Below are 16,043 nucleotides of genomic sequence, written 5' to 3'. Positions count from 1 at the left end.
TTCAGCCACTGCCTTGTGTTGGTTCCTTATATCCATGTGTCCTTTTGTCTGTCTGCATCCCTCCTGCACTGGCTGTGACCTCTGGTTGGGGGAGGTGCTGTCTTTTTGCTGTGTGTGTGACAACAGGCACAAAGCCTGTGTCTTGCTTCATAAAACATGTGCCTGTGGGAGAAAAAGGGCTTTGAGTGATGGTGATACATAGCTGTTATCCAACTAAGATAAAGGCTAACGCCCTCACATATGCTTGTGAATCCAGCATTAACCCAGAAAGGTGCTTGGCAGGAAGAGTGACAGTAAAAACTGAATAACAAGGAAGAGAACTCTGTCACCTAGGTACCAAGTTGCATTGGAGGAAGTGTGGGCAAAAAGCCCTCTGATGAAGCAATCTGACAGCACTGAAAGTGCTTCTTGGTGACTAACCATCTATTTGCAGAGTGTCTGTGCTCTGCCCATTACCCTCCTTGAAAACTATTTGGAGGCATCCTCTGCAATAATCTGGTATATGCYTCTGTAATTCAGTAGAGATGATAGTGTTCTGTTAAAAATTAGGTTTTCTGCTRGCCCACAACTTGGCTGTGAACTCTGTTGATTCTTGGGACTTGTTGTTTTCTTAGGATGTGGGCACATCTGAATTCTTTAATTCCTCCTGCCCTTTCTTCTACAAGAGAAGAAAAGCAATAAGGAGACAGTGTGATTTAGTGTGGACTCTGCTTTACTCTGTGCAGACCATACATCTATTCAGAGGATCATTAAAGCAGGTTTTTACACCAGAACAACTGCTAAATGGTGTTTGCTGTTCTTGCTGTCCGGACTATGCTGCTTCATCTTCTCGGTCATCTCGGAACACTCGCCGAGACAGTGCTCCAACATCTCTAGCGACTGCTAGATTAACAGCAATGCTTTTGTATTTGCAAATCCATTATTCTGTTCCCCTTCAGGTGCTGTAAAACTTGTCTGAATTAATAATTAACTGCTAGTGCCTCTGAAGCTCCCGAGGACCTCAGTGGCATTGCAGACTCAAGCCTTCAGACACCCACATCAGGTGGGTAATTGCTGTTGATCRCAAGCTTAGAGCCAGATGGAGAGGGTCAGGGAGAGATGAGAGAGTGGGAGCTGATGAGATACCCAGGTAGCATATTTTCAGATATGTGAAGCAGCAGCTGCTGTTGGCTCCTGTCTGCGTGTCTCTGGTAATGAGCTACCTTGGAGGAGGTGCCTGAAAAAGCAAGGAATTTAAAATGCAGGGGTGTTTCTGGTCCTAGGGAGTTTTCTCAGCATCTTCCCACAAATCTTTGGAAGAGTCAGGAATTTTTTGACCTTAATTTCCCCTTCCTTCCCAAAGTCTTTTGTGAGGAAGAAGTACTATTTCCTTGGTAAGAACAGGCAAAACCTGTATTTCCTTCTTGTAGGTTGTTTGTCTGACAACTATAGAATATTTGAGCTGTTCTTATAAAATCAGTCAGCACCTTTTATTGCAACAGTTTTTCTTTTGGTTGTCAGCTGATGGGTGGTAGTTACCTGTGATGATGATGATGATGATTGCAGGTCAGATGAGGGCCTGCACCTGAATCTTCAWCATGTAGCATGCTTTGAGACCTCTGTGATAAATATTTGGGAAGAGTTTGGTGTGAAAAGCATGCCTGCTTCAGAGGGCTGGGAGGATGATGAAATAAGATCCACCTTAAAGGCAACTGATTGGATTTGCTGCTCTTGCCAAAGTGGTTCAAACACTGAGAAGAGGCCAGCATGTGCTTGTGTATGTGTTGATGCAACTCAGAGGAAACAGTGGTGAAAATCTGTGGGAGTCGAATGCCTCATGGCTGTGGGTGAAGCCCAGACCTTTGTAAGGCTGCATACAGAGTGTCATCTGTAATTTAAAAGGTTTATCTGTTTTAAATGTCAATAGCTCCTTTGTTGGAGTAATAATAATAATGATTTGCATGTCTCAGTCACACACCCGAAAGCACTTTGCAGAGGAAGATGAGTAAATTGTTCCCATTTGCCAGATGGGAAATCAGAGTACAGAGGTGATAGGAACCCACGCAAAGCTGAAAATAAATCTCTGCTTCCCAGAGCTGTCCTCAGTCTCCCATGTTAGTATTGCCTATTCCTACTCTCTCTGCTTGGAAGCTGTTAGCTCCCCTGATCATTTAATCAAAACTGTTTTACTATAATCATTTTACTCTGCTTTTTGTTTTGTGCCTGTGCTGAAATAGCATGGAAAGGGATGGTGTGGTGGAGTCCAGAGCCTGGGATTTCAATATGACTCATCGTGGGCACTCAGCCCCTGCCAAACTAAGGATAGAAAATCCATCCACTGTTGCAAGAGTTATGGCTGGGTCTGCAGATAAACTATTCCAATCTCAGCTTCTCTCTTGATGACTAACTTGAAAAGCAGGGAGCTGAAGGAGTATACTCTTCCCTGGCAGGTTACAGCCACCTCCTACAGGGAGATGATCACTAGGGGGAACATGGTATGCTGTCATCAGGCCAGCTGATTACTACAGGGAATGTGGTGGTCCTCACACAGTACAGGTTGGAGTGTGAACAGATTCAGGCAGAGAATCTGATCCTCCTTGGAGGAGAGGAGCCCCTCTTRGAGCCCACAGAAGGATAGCTGGTTCCACCTGATGAACCCTCCTGCTCTTAAAATGATGTCATGACCCTTACCATGTCTGGATTTCACAATCTGAGGACAGACAGTGAAGGGTGGGGAGGCTGTCAGCACAGTGCTTACCCATCCAAGTGAGTGGCACCTCCCTCTTCCTCCTCTCCTGGCAGGTATGTGAATGTTTGGAGGGATGTTTATAAGGAACAAGAAACTTAAGGCCTTCTTGCTCCTTAGTCATGTCCACAGTTTTCCAGAAGTTTATAAAAAACTCCTTTGCTGTGCTATTTGTATCCATGTGGAATATGGCATTTCTGTGGAAGTTATCAGCTTGGTGGTAGCTCTGCTTTGGAGATGCCCAGTGAGACCCAGGCAGGCCACAGTCTTGATGGCATTGCTACACATGGTCTCCTCCAGAGTCTTTTTTTGCCATATCTCCAACCTTGGAGATATTCAAAAGCAAGTTGGATGTGGTCCTGGGCAACCTGCTTGAGTATAAGTTTGGACCAGATGATCTCCAGAGGTGTCTGCCAACCTTGCTACTTCTGTGATTTGAACCAGAATCCCCTGGTCCACTGTTGCTGTTGCAATCTTCATGTTGATTTGTGGTCGGTTATGTGGGCAGCGGTTCCTTTTGGTTTGAGCAAGCCTTGTGAATGAGGCAGGGTTTGAAAACTGATCCCTATCATGGCAACGGCACTTCCAGCATGAGGGCGTAATTTGCTCTGATTTCTSTTAGAAGGGTAGATCTTGCCCCAAAAGATACCATGAGCTTCCAGCATGCCATGTTACCGGGATYGCCTAAGCTCTACAGGTCATGGTAACTCTCCAAAGCCAGCAGGATTCAACCACCTTGGTCCATCTTGAGTCCATCCTTAGTCTGCAGGGGTGTCTGTGGCATACTGGGCAGCAGGATGTAGCATGTTTTGATCCTCAGCAGGGCCGCAAGGAGTGGTACATGCCTGCCTTGAGGCTGGAGCTGATGTGGTCTGATGGCCACTTTATCATCCACCTAACTAAGGCCCTGCCCAAGTATAAGCCATTGCTTTAGGAGATACTTGATCAATCCCTTCTGCTGCCACAGATTTCTTGAGCACCTCCTGAACATCATCTACAAGCTTGTGGTAATGGAACTGCTTGTCTAACTGGACTACATTCACCATGAAGCAAGGCTTGGCTCCAGAGGCTGATCCGAGCTRGGACCGAAGTGCTACTATTTTAAAAAGTCCAAGTCCTAGAGAGTAAGGCAGTGATATTAAGTACACAGTGTCATTTGTCATAGTCATTTTGGTGAGGATTTTGTGAGGGGATGTTTTCATGAGCAGAAGCTCTGCAAGGCGTGTCTGTAAGTGTAACTGGAGGGAAGAGGAGCAACATAGGTCTGTGCTGTCCCGGCTGGTATCCTGCAGCTCTCCTGAGCTGTTTTATATGTTGCAAGCCCTTTCCAAAGAACCATTTAAGGTTTCAACCTTTTGTAGAACTTGCCAGTARGATCAACGAATTAGGCACTACCTAAAAAGCTGAGAGGCGCTGTGCTATCTCTGTGATATCTAAGCATTATATATGTATTTTGCAGTGTTTCTGACTCAGTAATTCCTGCCTCCTGGCAGCTCTGCTGTTTAGTCATTGTCAAGAAGAGCCCTGTGTTTACAGAGCAACAAGCTCAAATATGTAATTCTTCCTCCTCCATGAGAAAGTGATGATGCTTAAATTAGCCTCATTTTTATCCTTTTATCATTTTATTTTGCCCTCTAACTTACTGTTGACATTGTCAGCCATGAGTTGGTGGGCCCAGATCTGGGGTAGAGTTATTTGGGAGCTGTCTTTAAAAGAGTGGCAAACTCCCAGGGGATGAATTTCAGCTGCAGCTATCTGAGCTGGAGTGAGGGCTTAGATCCTATGGTCAACATGCAATATTGCTTCTCTTCTTGCCTGACTCTTCCTGAAAAAAAAGGAAAAGAGGGATTTCTTTTTTCCTGTGGAGAAGATAGTCCTCTCAGATTTTAATTTGATCCTGATATTTAAGAAAYCTCTTGTCTGGACCGAGAAGTGTTACATGAGTTGCATCTATGCTGGGAGATGAGGAGTAGAGTTTGACAGGGTTGCAAGACTGGAGAGCTCCAAGACACTGGTATTTTCTATTCCTGTTGCTGGCAGAGCTTAGCAGTAGCTTAAGAAGACCTTGTCAAGCTCAGAAAGGGTCAAATTTGGGATGCTACATGGTGGGCTAAGCTGTGTCCAGATTTCATCCATACTGTGGAACAGGAGCACGGGCCACCCCTAACACAGACACAAGGAGCTTTCTTCCAGAGTGTGAGCTGAGGTGACCTCTTAGCACAGGCTTTGGAGTGCATGAGAGGGGTATCTCTGCTTCTGCTTTCCAGCCCCTTGAATACCTATATGCTGTGGCTTTGTGTGATGAACACATGATGAAGTGCTTGGAATCCTACCTTCTGGTTTGTGCCCTAGTCATCTCCTGTCTGAGACCTCTCCAAAGATCCCATCAGCATCCCCACCTCTTGCTACATCATTTTATAATGAACTATTTTCCTAAACCAGGCAATGAGGTGAGGTCAACCTTCCTACCTCGTATAAATACATTTTATTTTAAACTAAAAGCACTAGAGGCAGGTCATCCAATAAACATGCTCAGATTATCTATAGGCTAGGGCACTCCCAAATTAGTAATAATGTTTAAAAATATGATCGAACTGATGAAAGATAACTTGCTTACTGCACTGGCATCACATTGTAAGCATGGGGCAAGCCAATCCACAGGTTATTTTTATATAATTGTGTGAGGCATTTCCAGAGCAGATATAAAGATCACTGGGCAGGGCAGTGGCCATGACATCTTGTTTCTTTGTGTGCTTCAGCCACTTGAAATATTCTGTTCTGCTTTGCATTTGTGATCCAGAGATCTGCAGGTCATTCTTCCAGCATGGCTCATAAGCTATAGGATCAGCAGCCTATAGGACATGACTATTGGACATGGCTGTGCAGGGTAGTTGGGGCAGGGATTTTCTTCTCTAGTCTGTCACTGGCCTGCTCTTTGCTGTTTGATAGCTCTTCACCTCTTCCACCTCTTGATCTGGCTTTGTTTTGGTTGCGAACTTTTGGGGGAAACAATTGAATTGCTCTGCACCTTGTGCCTAGTCCTTTGGGTCACCAGTCCTGCTGGAAGCATTCTTACAGTGCAAATAATACAGTTGTTTTGGGCTGTGACCCACTGACTCACTGTTTTTGAAATGCTAGCTTAGTACTGATCTTCTGTCTTTGGGTGGGATTCCTCCAGCTAGCTGTTGGTGTCCGTAATTCAGGTCATCCTCATCACTCTTCATGGGGAGCTAACCAGTACTGTCAGAGTCAAGGGTGCAATCCATCTTGACTCACACAGCCTACATTTGGTCAGATGAATCACATCCTTAACTCCGTTGGCCAAATCAACTAGATCGCTGTTGATTACAATGGCAGTATTGTCAGACTGCTCGGAAGGAAATGTCTGCAACGCGGGCACCCAAAGTGAGGTGAGACAGCTTCTCTCTGGGTGACGTTTGTGTCTGCTTGCCCATCTGTGTGCTGTTGTACTAGTGAATCCTACTGCCTTAAGGCTAAACTTGAGCCCAGAGCTCCCGGTGCTACTTCTCTCCTGCCTGCTGTGAAACCATCCTCAGCACTACCATGTGTGTGGCAGAAGGAGGCATCTCTGGGATGCTTTGAAGAGAGACCCCAGGCATTACAAGTTCAGCTTTCCCTGATGTTCAGGTCCCGGGGGGTTGAGTCTTGACTGTAGGCAAGCAGGGCTGAAAAATGTACCTATATGGTACTTTTCCTACTGCATCAAAGAAATTGGTATCACTGTGCTTTAACAGAGGGAAGCAYCAGGACACCACAAGGGTGCAGTAACTGTTACTCAGCCAAAGACAGGAGTAGAGCCCAGTTGTCTAACCAGATGCAGAGGCTGTCTGCTAATGGCTTTTACAGCAAGACTTTTCCCCACTTTTACCCAGAGCAGTGGCATGAGTGTAGTACTAATGCAGCCTGAAATAGTCTTCCTGTGCTATATCTGCTCCTTGAGATTGCCTTCATCCTAGATCTGCTGGCAGAATGCTTTCTCCAGTCTGCCCTGCTGAGATTTCCATCTTGGGTATTATTTATTATTTAGCAGGGGAAAGTGTTCCGGGACACTGGGTGGATGCATGTTGTTGCATTAAATAAAGTTGTTCAGACATGACATGTCACTAAAATACTAAGCGTGCTTTCTTCGGCAATGGATGGAGTCAAGTAAATAATTTGCTACAAATAAATGCACTCGAGAAAACTAGCACTCATGGAATTTGGGCTAGGTTTCTYCTGCCCAGCAGTGGGTGACCATTGCTACACAGACATAATCCTCAGCAGGGCATTTGGCAAAAGCCCTGGGTCAACAGGTTYGCTCCAGGGTCTGGGAAGGTCCCAGGACTCTGGGTTCTTAGGGCTGGGACATCTTGTCATAGTCTTTTTTTGCGCTCCTCCCCCCCCCCCAACAGAGCTGAGACATCTTGTTCTGCTACTTGTAAAAGGTTGCAATGCACTGTTACCCAAGCCCCTTTTTTAATGCAGTAGAAACTAGTTGTTAAAGGGCTATACTGCTTTTACAACTGAAAGGTGACTTGGCCAAAACCTGGACTCTTGTCTGGATTTATTGTGTTGCCACGAAGAAGTGAGATGGGATGGAATTGGGCGTGAGGGGTTTTTTTCCTTACTAGGAATGCTAATGTTAAAGTTGCACGGGTGTTTTCAAAAAGCACTGTATGCAGGTGCACACTTCAGTCGGGACTGAAGCAAGAAAGAGCACTTTTTTTTTCCTTTCTCTCCATAATTTCACAAATTGCACAAGTAYGTGCATGCATGTGTGCAGGAGCAGTTAGTGTGTGTAATGTGTCTTAGCATACCATTAATCTAGCTTAGCTATTGATTAGAAAAGGGRTGGGCTGTGCTGAAAGGAGGCAAAAGAGGAAAAGTTGCAGGTKTCTTGTCTTTAACCTTGCAAAAGAAGAGGTGTGAGGGCCACCTTTTAAAGCTGTTGAGATCAGTAAGGTTGGAAGGGACYTCCRGAGATCATCTAGTCCCTACTCAGCAGGGTMACCCAGAGGAGCTGCTGCCACTGTGGGAACATCCACACAGACACACCTGCCTGAGACTGGAGCAAGTTTGGCTTGGTTGCTGAAAAGTAAATGTGAGCTATTTCCTTCTGCTCTGAGGGAGTTACTCCACAGGTGCAAGTAAAATTTTGCCCAAGCTGAGGCCACAGCTGAAGCAAGATGGTTATTACAGCAGTCTCCTGTTCTGAGTCAAAATGGGCTGGGATGCCAGCCTCACAGGCACAGGGCTGCCCAGGGCACTGGATGACCGTGCAGCTGCTGTGGTATGCCATCTTCTAGTTTCAAACACCAGAAGATTGTCTCCATCTCCCAGACTTCCTTGACACATCCCCACTGGAGTTTTTCCCTTTCTCAGCACCAAAGTTAGGAGCAGTGAACTTTGAGGTCTCTGCTGGGTAGCATCGTCCATGTAGTGCTGTAGTGTGAAACCTGGACACATTCTATGCTAGCCACCASAGTGCAAAGGGCTGGAGAGAGCTTGGTTACAGACAGCAGCAGAGGTGGGCCTGATGGTTGTCCCTGGACCTGCTCAGATGTTACAATTGCACAAGCACTGGAAAAGTGGTGGGTTGGACCATCCTGGGGAATGCAGCAACCTAGGCTAAATTCCTGCTTCCCTAAAAATTCAGTGCCAGGTCAGCCAGCTCCTGCAGAAGAGCTTGGGACACCTCTAATGCCAGAAAATCGAGTAGGTTGTGGAGCTGGACCAGCAGGACAGGATGAAATGTCATCGCTGCAGAGCAGCAGGATCCTCTGGGGAAGGCTTTTCCTGCTGATGCATGGGGGCAAGAGATATCAAGCAGACTTGATACAGCCCAAGGAAGCCTTTGGCATCTTGCAGTGTTTTTAAGCCCTTTTTCCTGCTGTGATGGGCAGGGAGGGAGGTCCAGGGAGACTGTTGAAGAACAGTCTCCAGGTCTCCCACCCTATGGCCTTACAGCTGTTATTCCATCAAGAACAGCTCTGCTAAGACTTGCATAATTTGGTCTCCCTGATCATCATCAAAAAGAAGGCACATCTTTGATAAAGAAAAGTTTTTTGGTTTTTTTTCCATTCCAAGCAGTTGGCCAGTGATTGCAGATACTTTGGTTCAGCAAAAGACAGGTTGGATCTCGGGCAGGGCAGATATTTATTTCTCTGACACTTCAGAGGATTTTCTTTGCAAGACTGAAGTAGGGCAGTAYTGGAAGGAGAAATGTAAAGTTTCCTGCAATGTGTTTTATTTTTCCCCCCTTGGTTTCCCAGTAATCAGCCATGAATTACCTATTGCAGATGGCAGCACTCTGCCAGCAGTAAATAAGGAGAGGTGTATTTTCTGCTTGAAGTGTTTGAGCTGGCAACAAACCCATCTCTCCRGACATAATCAAAACATAAATCTCATACTTAAACTGCAAGGTATCCCAGCCTGACTGGTTTCTGATAGCTTTTAGGGATGACAGAAGGACTGCCTACTTAAGGAAGTTTAAAAACACAGAATGTAGTTTGTGTGTCGACCCGCTGGATCTCTCCAAGCAAATCCGCAGGGGATATGTATATATACACTTTTTTTCTTCTCCGCTTGCATGAGGCTGTTTTTGGCTCGTCTGTGTAACGCGCAGTGCCAGAGTTCATGTGGTTATCCCGAGCAGCGAAGAATTTCCCAGCGTGCTCTGGCAATCCTGAAACATTAAACGGCTTTCGGAGCGGATTGATGTGGTCCCCTGCAGGAAACAGCAGTGCGTCAGCAAACATTTCCAGGCAGGAAACTGGGGTTTGTAAGGGAGCCTTCAGTGCTGGAGGTGGAGAAGAGGATGGCACAGGGCATCATGGGGCTGGAGCAAGGTACGTCGGGGCGTGAGGTTAGGCCACGGAGGGCACAAGTGCAGCATCCATGGGGCTGTGACCGTGGTGAGCACGAAAGCCCAGAGAGGTTGAGGCCCTCCCTCTGGAAAGGGGAGGATGAGACCCTTCCCTCAAGCAATTGGATATTTGGGGTTTTTTAGTTGCTCAATGGTTAGAAGGACATTTCTCCAAGTCTTTTTGTTGTTGTTGGGGAGGTTTTTTTTTATTAAAAGTTGAGTGAATAGTGCAGAACAGGTAACTTAATTTTTTTTTAACCTGAGCTGACAACTAATTCTCTCCTCCATCACCACCCTGGGACTGGCTTAGTAAGGAAAGGAAGAACTCTGCAGCCTCCCCCAGAAAATGTAAAAAGACCCAGCAGTATTTGGCTGCAGGTTTATTTCAGATTCGCAGATACAGTTGGGCAATTGCCTTATGGAAATGGGTGTAGGGAGGAATTAGTCATCACTCTTTGGTTAATAAGTGGCTCAGCTATTTTACAAGTCTTTTTCCTGCATATGCAAATACTTTTCTTTTTTTCCCTTTTTTAGTGAAACATAACTTCTTTCTTGGATCTTCTGTGCATACAATTGTGTCATGAAAATTATCACTGAGCTTTGGCGTTGCCTTCTTTAGTAGCTGGTTTACTTACCTTTGCTTCAAAAGAAGCATCTCCCGTGTGTCGTTTGGGGCATGACTGTGATCCTTTGTGTAGTGGCTTTTATATCTCTCTGACTCTGCAGAGTGCAGCTGCAGATTGGGGCTTTAGGAGAGGCAACGTCTTTGTCTCAGGCAGCAAGAATAAACTGAGATGAAAAAGATAAGATATTTAGTTGGTGGATTTAGCATGTTGCGCAACCCATGTTGGGAACACACACTGTAGAGCATGAACTTGTCTTGTTCTCTAATTTTCCCCTACATAATATCTACTAATTTTTAACAACAAGGAAAGGTTACTATGGAGACAGACAAGCAAGGTCATGTGAGACATCTTGCTGGAAGCTCCTATAGCATCACTGAGAGGTCAGGGAAGCGCTTGCTCTTAGCTCTGAGCACAACACACGCTGCCTTGTGTCATCACAGTCAACAGTGTTCCATCTAGAAGAGTTCTTATTTGGTTTTCTGTTCCCTCTCGGTCTTTGTCATACAGATGTGTTTTTATATCCTGCTTTTGGAACCCCTTTCTGTTTTTCTCTGTGATTGGAAGACTGGGGAGGCAACCATCTCTCTGCACTTCTTCATCCTGATGTTGCTCCATAGATCACGTCATTCTCATAATCCTTGGTCATGGCAACCAYGCAGCTCAGGAGCAAGGTGACCTTTTAATGCCAACTCTGTGCTCCCCTGATCCTCTTCTGGCTGGGCAGGGAGCCAGCCTCCTGCTGTAATCTTATGAGACTCCCAGAGAGAGCAGACGGGGGCACTGGGAAGCTCCAGACTTGGCACATGGTCAGCACTACCTCTCCTGAAGATAAAGGAGGTGAAGGGCATGGGCAGGCTCAGCTGGTGTCCACCAAGCCCAGCTGGGCCACTTGTATTCATTATGTTCCTCTTATGTTTCAGCTGTTGTGGGTTTTCTGTTTTGGTTTGGATTTTTTTTTTCTGCATGTGGAAAAGACCACTCAAGTCTGTTAAAGGTGGGGGAGGGCAGGACACTGGGGAAGCCATCTCTATCTTGGATTGTGACAGTTATTGTAGAGGTTGATATTATTTCTACAGTACCTTCTTTATGGTGGCTTTGCAGTGTTGAAATTCCAACCACTCTGCTTGCATTGAGTAATCTCCATGTTTGTTACTAAAGAGTCAGTCTGTCTCTCTTCCTCCCCCCACCCTGCGTTTCAATTTCCTCTTAATTCTCTCTCTAGACAGCCGTCGCCTCTCCTGTGGCAGTGCGGTTTTGCTGATGCAGCCTGTTGTCTCTGTCTCTCTTGCAGAAGGATTTCACCATGCGGGAGGAGTTGCAGCAGCGGGATGTGGAGCGCTGGCTAGGCTTCATCACCTTCCTCTGCGAAGTCTTCGGCACCATGAGGAGCAGCACCGGAGAGCCCTTTCGAGTCCTTGTCTGTCCCATTTATACCTGCCTCAGGGAGGTAGGTAATGCCTTCAAAGGTTTTCCTTATCCACCTGTTGACCAAGCTGCTGAGTTACCATAATGGTTTCTTGATACTTGCTGTATGAATATGAATGCTTCTCACCCTGAGAGTACCTATGTCTGTGTGAACAGTTGGCTTTTCCTGCTTGTTGTGATTCTACTAGTTAAAAACACTTCTTCCAAGACACCTTTGTTCAAGACTGGATTTGCAAATCCCAATGTTACAAAAAATCTCTACCAAGAGAGCATCATGGTTATTAAAAGTAGGTGAGGCCAACCTCTAACTGTCCAAGATAGCTGAACATCCCATTTTCCAGAGGAAAGAGGTGCCCAGGAAGAAAAGGATGGACATCTTTTTGTTAGGCATTCTACCAACACAGTGTGGTTTGTCAGAGAAGGTCTATGCCCGGAAGAGTTTACAGTCTGAATAGGCAAAACAGGCTGAAGGGAGGAGAGAAATAAATGAAATGCAATGGCTTAGAGACAGAGGGGGAAGGTCCCAGATGGCATTTCTCCCAGCCTAGTGCAGTAGAAACCTAGCCTTGGCAGTAAGGTAGGAGTTCAGTCACTGAAATTCTCCTGATGATGGTGAACATGGTTAAGGCTGGTGGTAGAAACCTAGATGGGGACAAATATAAAATGAAACTGRTGTGTTAATGCTCAAAAGAATGAGAGAGATTTTCACCATTGTCTTAAAGATGTTTGTCTGCTGCTGCTGACTGTAGAAGACTTTCCTAGAAAAATCTATCGTGTCACCCAGAAATGGAGCAGTGAATCTCAAATTGTCAGYAGTGTTTCTGTTGGGCCATAAATAGCTTGCTGCAAAATAAGTTCTGCCCTAGACCTTGGGTAAGGAGAGGGAGAGAGGAAAGAACTGCTAGTAATGACTTTTTACACACATGGAAAGTTTTATCTGAATGCAAACACATTATAAACATTTTGTCTTCACAGTAATACTGTGAGTAGAGTTCACAGACRGTGACTGTAACAATGAAAAAGTCTCTGGGAATCTTGTCTAGGCGCAAATATCCAGGAGAGGAAAGAGAGGCTAAGAATAGCATAACTTCTCCAAAATCTCTACCCACAGCAGTATGTGTCACCTCACTGGGAAGATCTTGGCTCCTAACAAAGTCCCCATTCCCCTCAACTTCCCATCAAAGTCATGACAAAATCCAGGCCTAGTTTTCCCACAGTTTCTCTGCCCACTCCTGTCTAACCTCTGTGACATCCTGTTCCCTCTCTGTCATCGTGCTAGGACATGGGGACTGCATAGCAATCTKAAGACACATGGAAGGACATGTGGACAGCAGCGAATGAATTTCTCGTATTAGTAATATTTTTTGCTCCAGGAAAGCCCCATTAAAAAAACTTCAATTACATCAAGGGGTTGTGCATGAATTTGCTTCTTAAAAGAACATCTCTGTTCCTGAGCAGGATAGCTCTGTCTAAATGGTTTTGCTTGTTAGAGAATAAGACTCTAGAGYTTAGCCGATGTTGGCGAGCCCTTCCAGCTGTCCTGCCCTGAGATGATTGRTCCATGACTGTCCTGCTCTGCGGCRCTGTGACCTTGGCTCACACTGTTTCCATTCAATGGCTCTAGGTTGGGTTTTCACATTGGTGCTGTTTTTTACTACTGTCAGCTAATCCTGTCTCACTGGGCCAACCTATGGGAATGAGACTAGGTATTTGTCATCAATGATAAATGGCAATTTTTAAAACAGTTGCCAGAACTGAGCCAACAATATAGCAATAATCTGGATTTATATTTGAAAATTCAATGGCTAGTGCAAGCTCTAGTGGATTCTTTACACACAAAATATAAACTATGTTGGGAACTCCTGGCAGGTTGGTTCTTTGGGGCAGAGTCTAACACTTCCCTGTGGCTCAGGAGCAGTAGCAACTTGAATTCTCTGGGGTTAGAGGTGTTTGGCAGGAACAGTCTAGGGGATGGCCTTTAGCTCTTTCTGCACCTAAGAGAGGACAGGGATGTTCTTGCAGTCCAGCCCCACCAGATGCTCCACAAGACAGTGGAAACTTTCTAATTGTTCAGTGTTGAAAGAGGCAGTTGCACTTCTGCATCCTTCACTCCTCGTCTCCCAGCACGGCCCCTCTTCAGCCTGGCAGGAGCTCATTCAGTCTCACTGAATCGGCAGGGATGGGGAGCTCACTGGGTTAATGCTCTGCTCCTTCACTGAGTTGGACTGGTACAACAGAAGATCAGCTAAGTACTCAAGTCAATGCAAGAGAGGAACAGGCAACTGGGAGAAGAGGAAGAAGGAAGGGGAGGCAGGACTGTCCCTTTTGGCTATTAGACTATTCCTATCCAAAGAACACCACCATAATTTAAATTGCAGCATCTCCATCAATTTCATTCGTCTCATTTAGCTGCATAAACTTCATATTTAGGGCCTAAGCAGCTTGAGGCCCTCCTTAGTATGCATTTGGTGCATACTTAAATGGTGCTGCAAGGAGGAGCTGAGTGATACTGCTGGGATCAGGGAGGCAGATGAGATGAGCTCTTGATGTCACTCCCTCCTCATCCAGGTATGTTAAAACCCAGCATAGTACTGTAGGAACTGAGGTTTATCTTCAGAGCTGGCTGGAGTATTTAGACATGCATCACATTTAAAATCCTTGTTGAGCTTTGAAATGTGTGAAGTGGGCTGGTATCTCCTCCCCTGCCTGCTGGGTCAGGACTATGTGTCCTTGTGGCCTGTCTCRTTTGGGAGTGACCGACAGGCACGGGAATTCCTCAACTTGCCTCAGGACAGGTTTGCGTAGTTTAGCAGCTCTCATCGTAGTKYTTTTTTTTTTYTCTCTCTCTCTTTCCTGCTATTCACTGTGTGTGTATGCACATCTCTGGGTCTCCTAACTTTACCTCCTTGGATGTCCCACAGCAAATCCTCTCTACTGCCTTCAAAAGTGTGCACTTAGCTCTCTCTGCCTCCATCAACCCATCCTTTGACAATAAATCATTATTAGAGGTGGGATAACATCTCTGTCTCTGGCTGTCCTTTCAGCTTGTCTTGCTTTTTAGTTTGTCTTTTTTTTTTCCTCCTCCTTTTCCTTTATAGCTTTGGCAGACTCTGCCAAAGGTCAGCAAGGGAGTGGGCAAGAGGAAGGGGAAAGTTGCATGATGACTGAGGCAGGAATGTCTCTTCCCTTCCCCCAGCAAGGCTTCCTCTGCCGGGCTCCTTTCCTCTCCTCCCCTGTAAAGGCTTATTAACATCTCCTGTAACTGCTGGGGCTGAACTCGAGTGGGCCGCTGGGAGGAAGCGAACACGGCAAATGAAGCCCTTGGTGCTGGGTGGAACCGGCTCGCAGTTGCCTGCTGAGGAGGACTCGGAGGTCACCAYGGTGGCCTTCCTTGCAGCAAGGGAAGCTGCTGTGTAAGGGAAGGCGATGAGTAAGCCCTGGTTTTTGCTGCGTGTCAGCTCTGTCTTGCTTGGACTCAGGGGGGAGGTTGACCTTAGGAAAGGTGAAGCGAGGTAGGGACAGGCGCCAGGAGCGCGACTGGGGTGCTGGGCAGCAAGGCTGGTGTAATTTATTGTTCGGAAAGAGTGGTGTGGATGGATTGGTTTTGTGGTTCAGTGGCCAGACTGAAGAATCAAAACAGAAGTTCATTTCAGGCTACGCTGGAGTGATAAATGCTCAGGTTTGTTGGTTAGTCGAACAAGAATTCATCACAGGCTGAATGAAGCATGTCCTTTGGGAACTGGACAGACCGTTGCACTTTGTCAGGCATGGGAGTGGATTTTTACTCATAGCAAAGGAAATTTGGATCACATCTGTAGCTTCACTTGGGTAGCATTTCAGAAGCCAAGGGAATGGCTATACCCCTTTGCAGAAAGGTGACCCCCTACCTGACACAGGAGGGGGCCCAAGTTCAGAGTCTCCAGCTGCGGGAACCAGAGCCCAAGAGTTAAAGTATTTAATTTTCAGAGCCCTTCTGAGGTATTGGGATGAACGGTGTGTAGGCAGGATGGGACATGTAATCACAAAAAGATAAAGGGGTCAAAAGTGGGATTTTTGGCAAAGATACGGTTTGCCAGGAGAAGTAGAAAGTGGATCCAGCCCTGGTTAGAAGCAGTTTTACACTGCACAGTGAACTTATTTGGCACTTTAGACTGAAACACATTTGCTGCTTGGAAGAATATGTAGTTTAAGTTGGACAAGGAAATTAGGACAGCCAAATCCAATCCAAAGAYTGTTATTACTGACAGCTGGGGGTTATGGAAAGGAGTGCTTTTTAAGGAGGGCACTGAATGCAGAGGAGAGAGTCTCTGCAAACCAGAGGAGTATCACAACCTTCAAATCTCRGAAGTATGGGAAAAGAATAACAAAGAAAAGTTAAATATAGATGAAAAGAAAGAGCTTT

The 16,043-nt window shown here is 45.9% G+C and overlaps 1 protein-coding gene across 3 annotated transcripts in view; it reads left to right on the top strand.

Annotated features, from left to right (window-relative positions):
- CTIF (cap binding complex dependent translation initiation factor) overlaps positions 1-16,043 on the top strand; it is a 198,948-nt gene that overhangs the window by 159,623 nt on the left and 23,282 nt on the right. For all 3 annotated transcript variants that reach the window (XM_085322151.1, XM_085322150.1, XM_085322149.1), the window contains one exon: positions 11,508-11,663. In XM_085322151.1, the coding sequence (XP_085178277.1) occupies positions 11,508-11,663 (156 nt within the window). The remainder of the gene's footprint in view (positions 1-11,507; positions 11,664-16,043) is intronic.

Source organism: Rhea americana, unplaced genomic scaffold (genome assembly GCF_003343005.1).
Source record: "Rhea americana isolate MKP2758 unplaced genomic scaffold, rheAme1 scaffold_75, whole genome shotgun sequence".
Taxonomy (NCBI): Eukaryota; Metazoa; Chordata; class Aves; order Rheiformes; family Rheidae; genus Rhea; species Rhea americana.
Note: the sequence above shows the minus strand (reverse complement) of the source record. Positions and strands in the feature narration are given on the sequence as shown.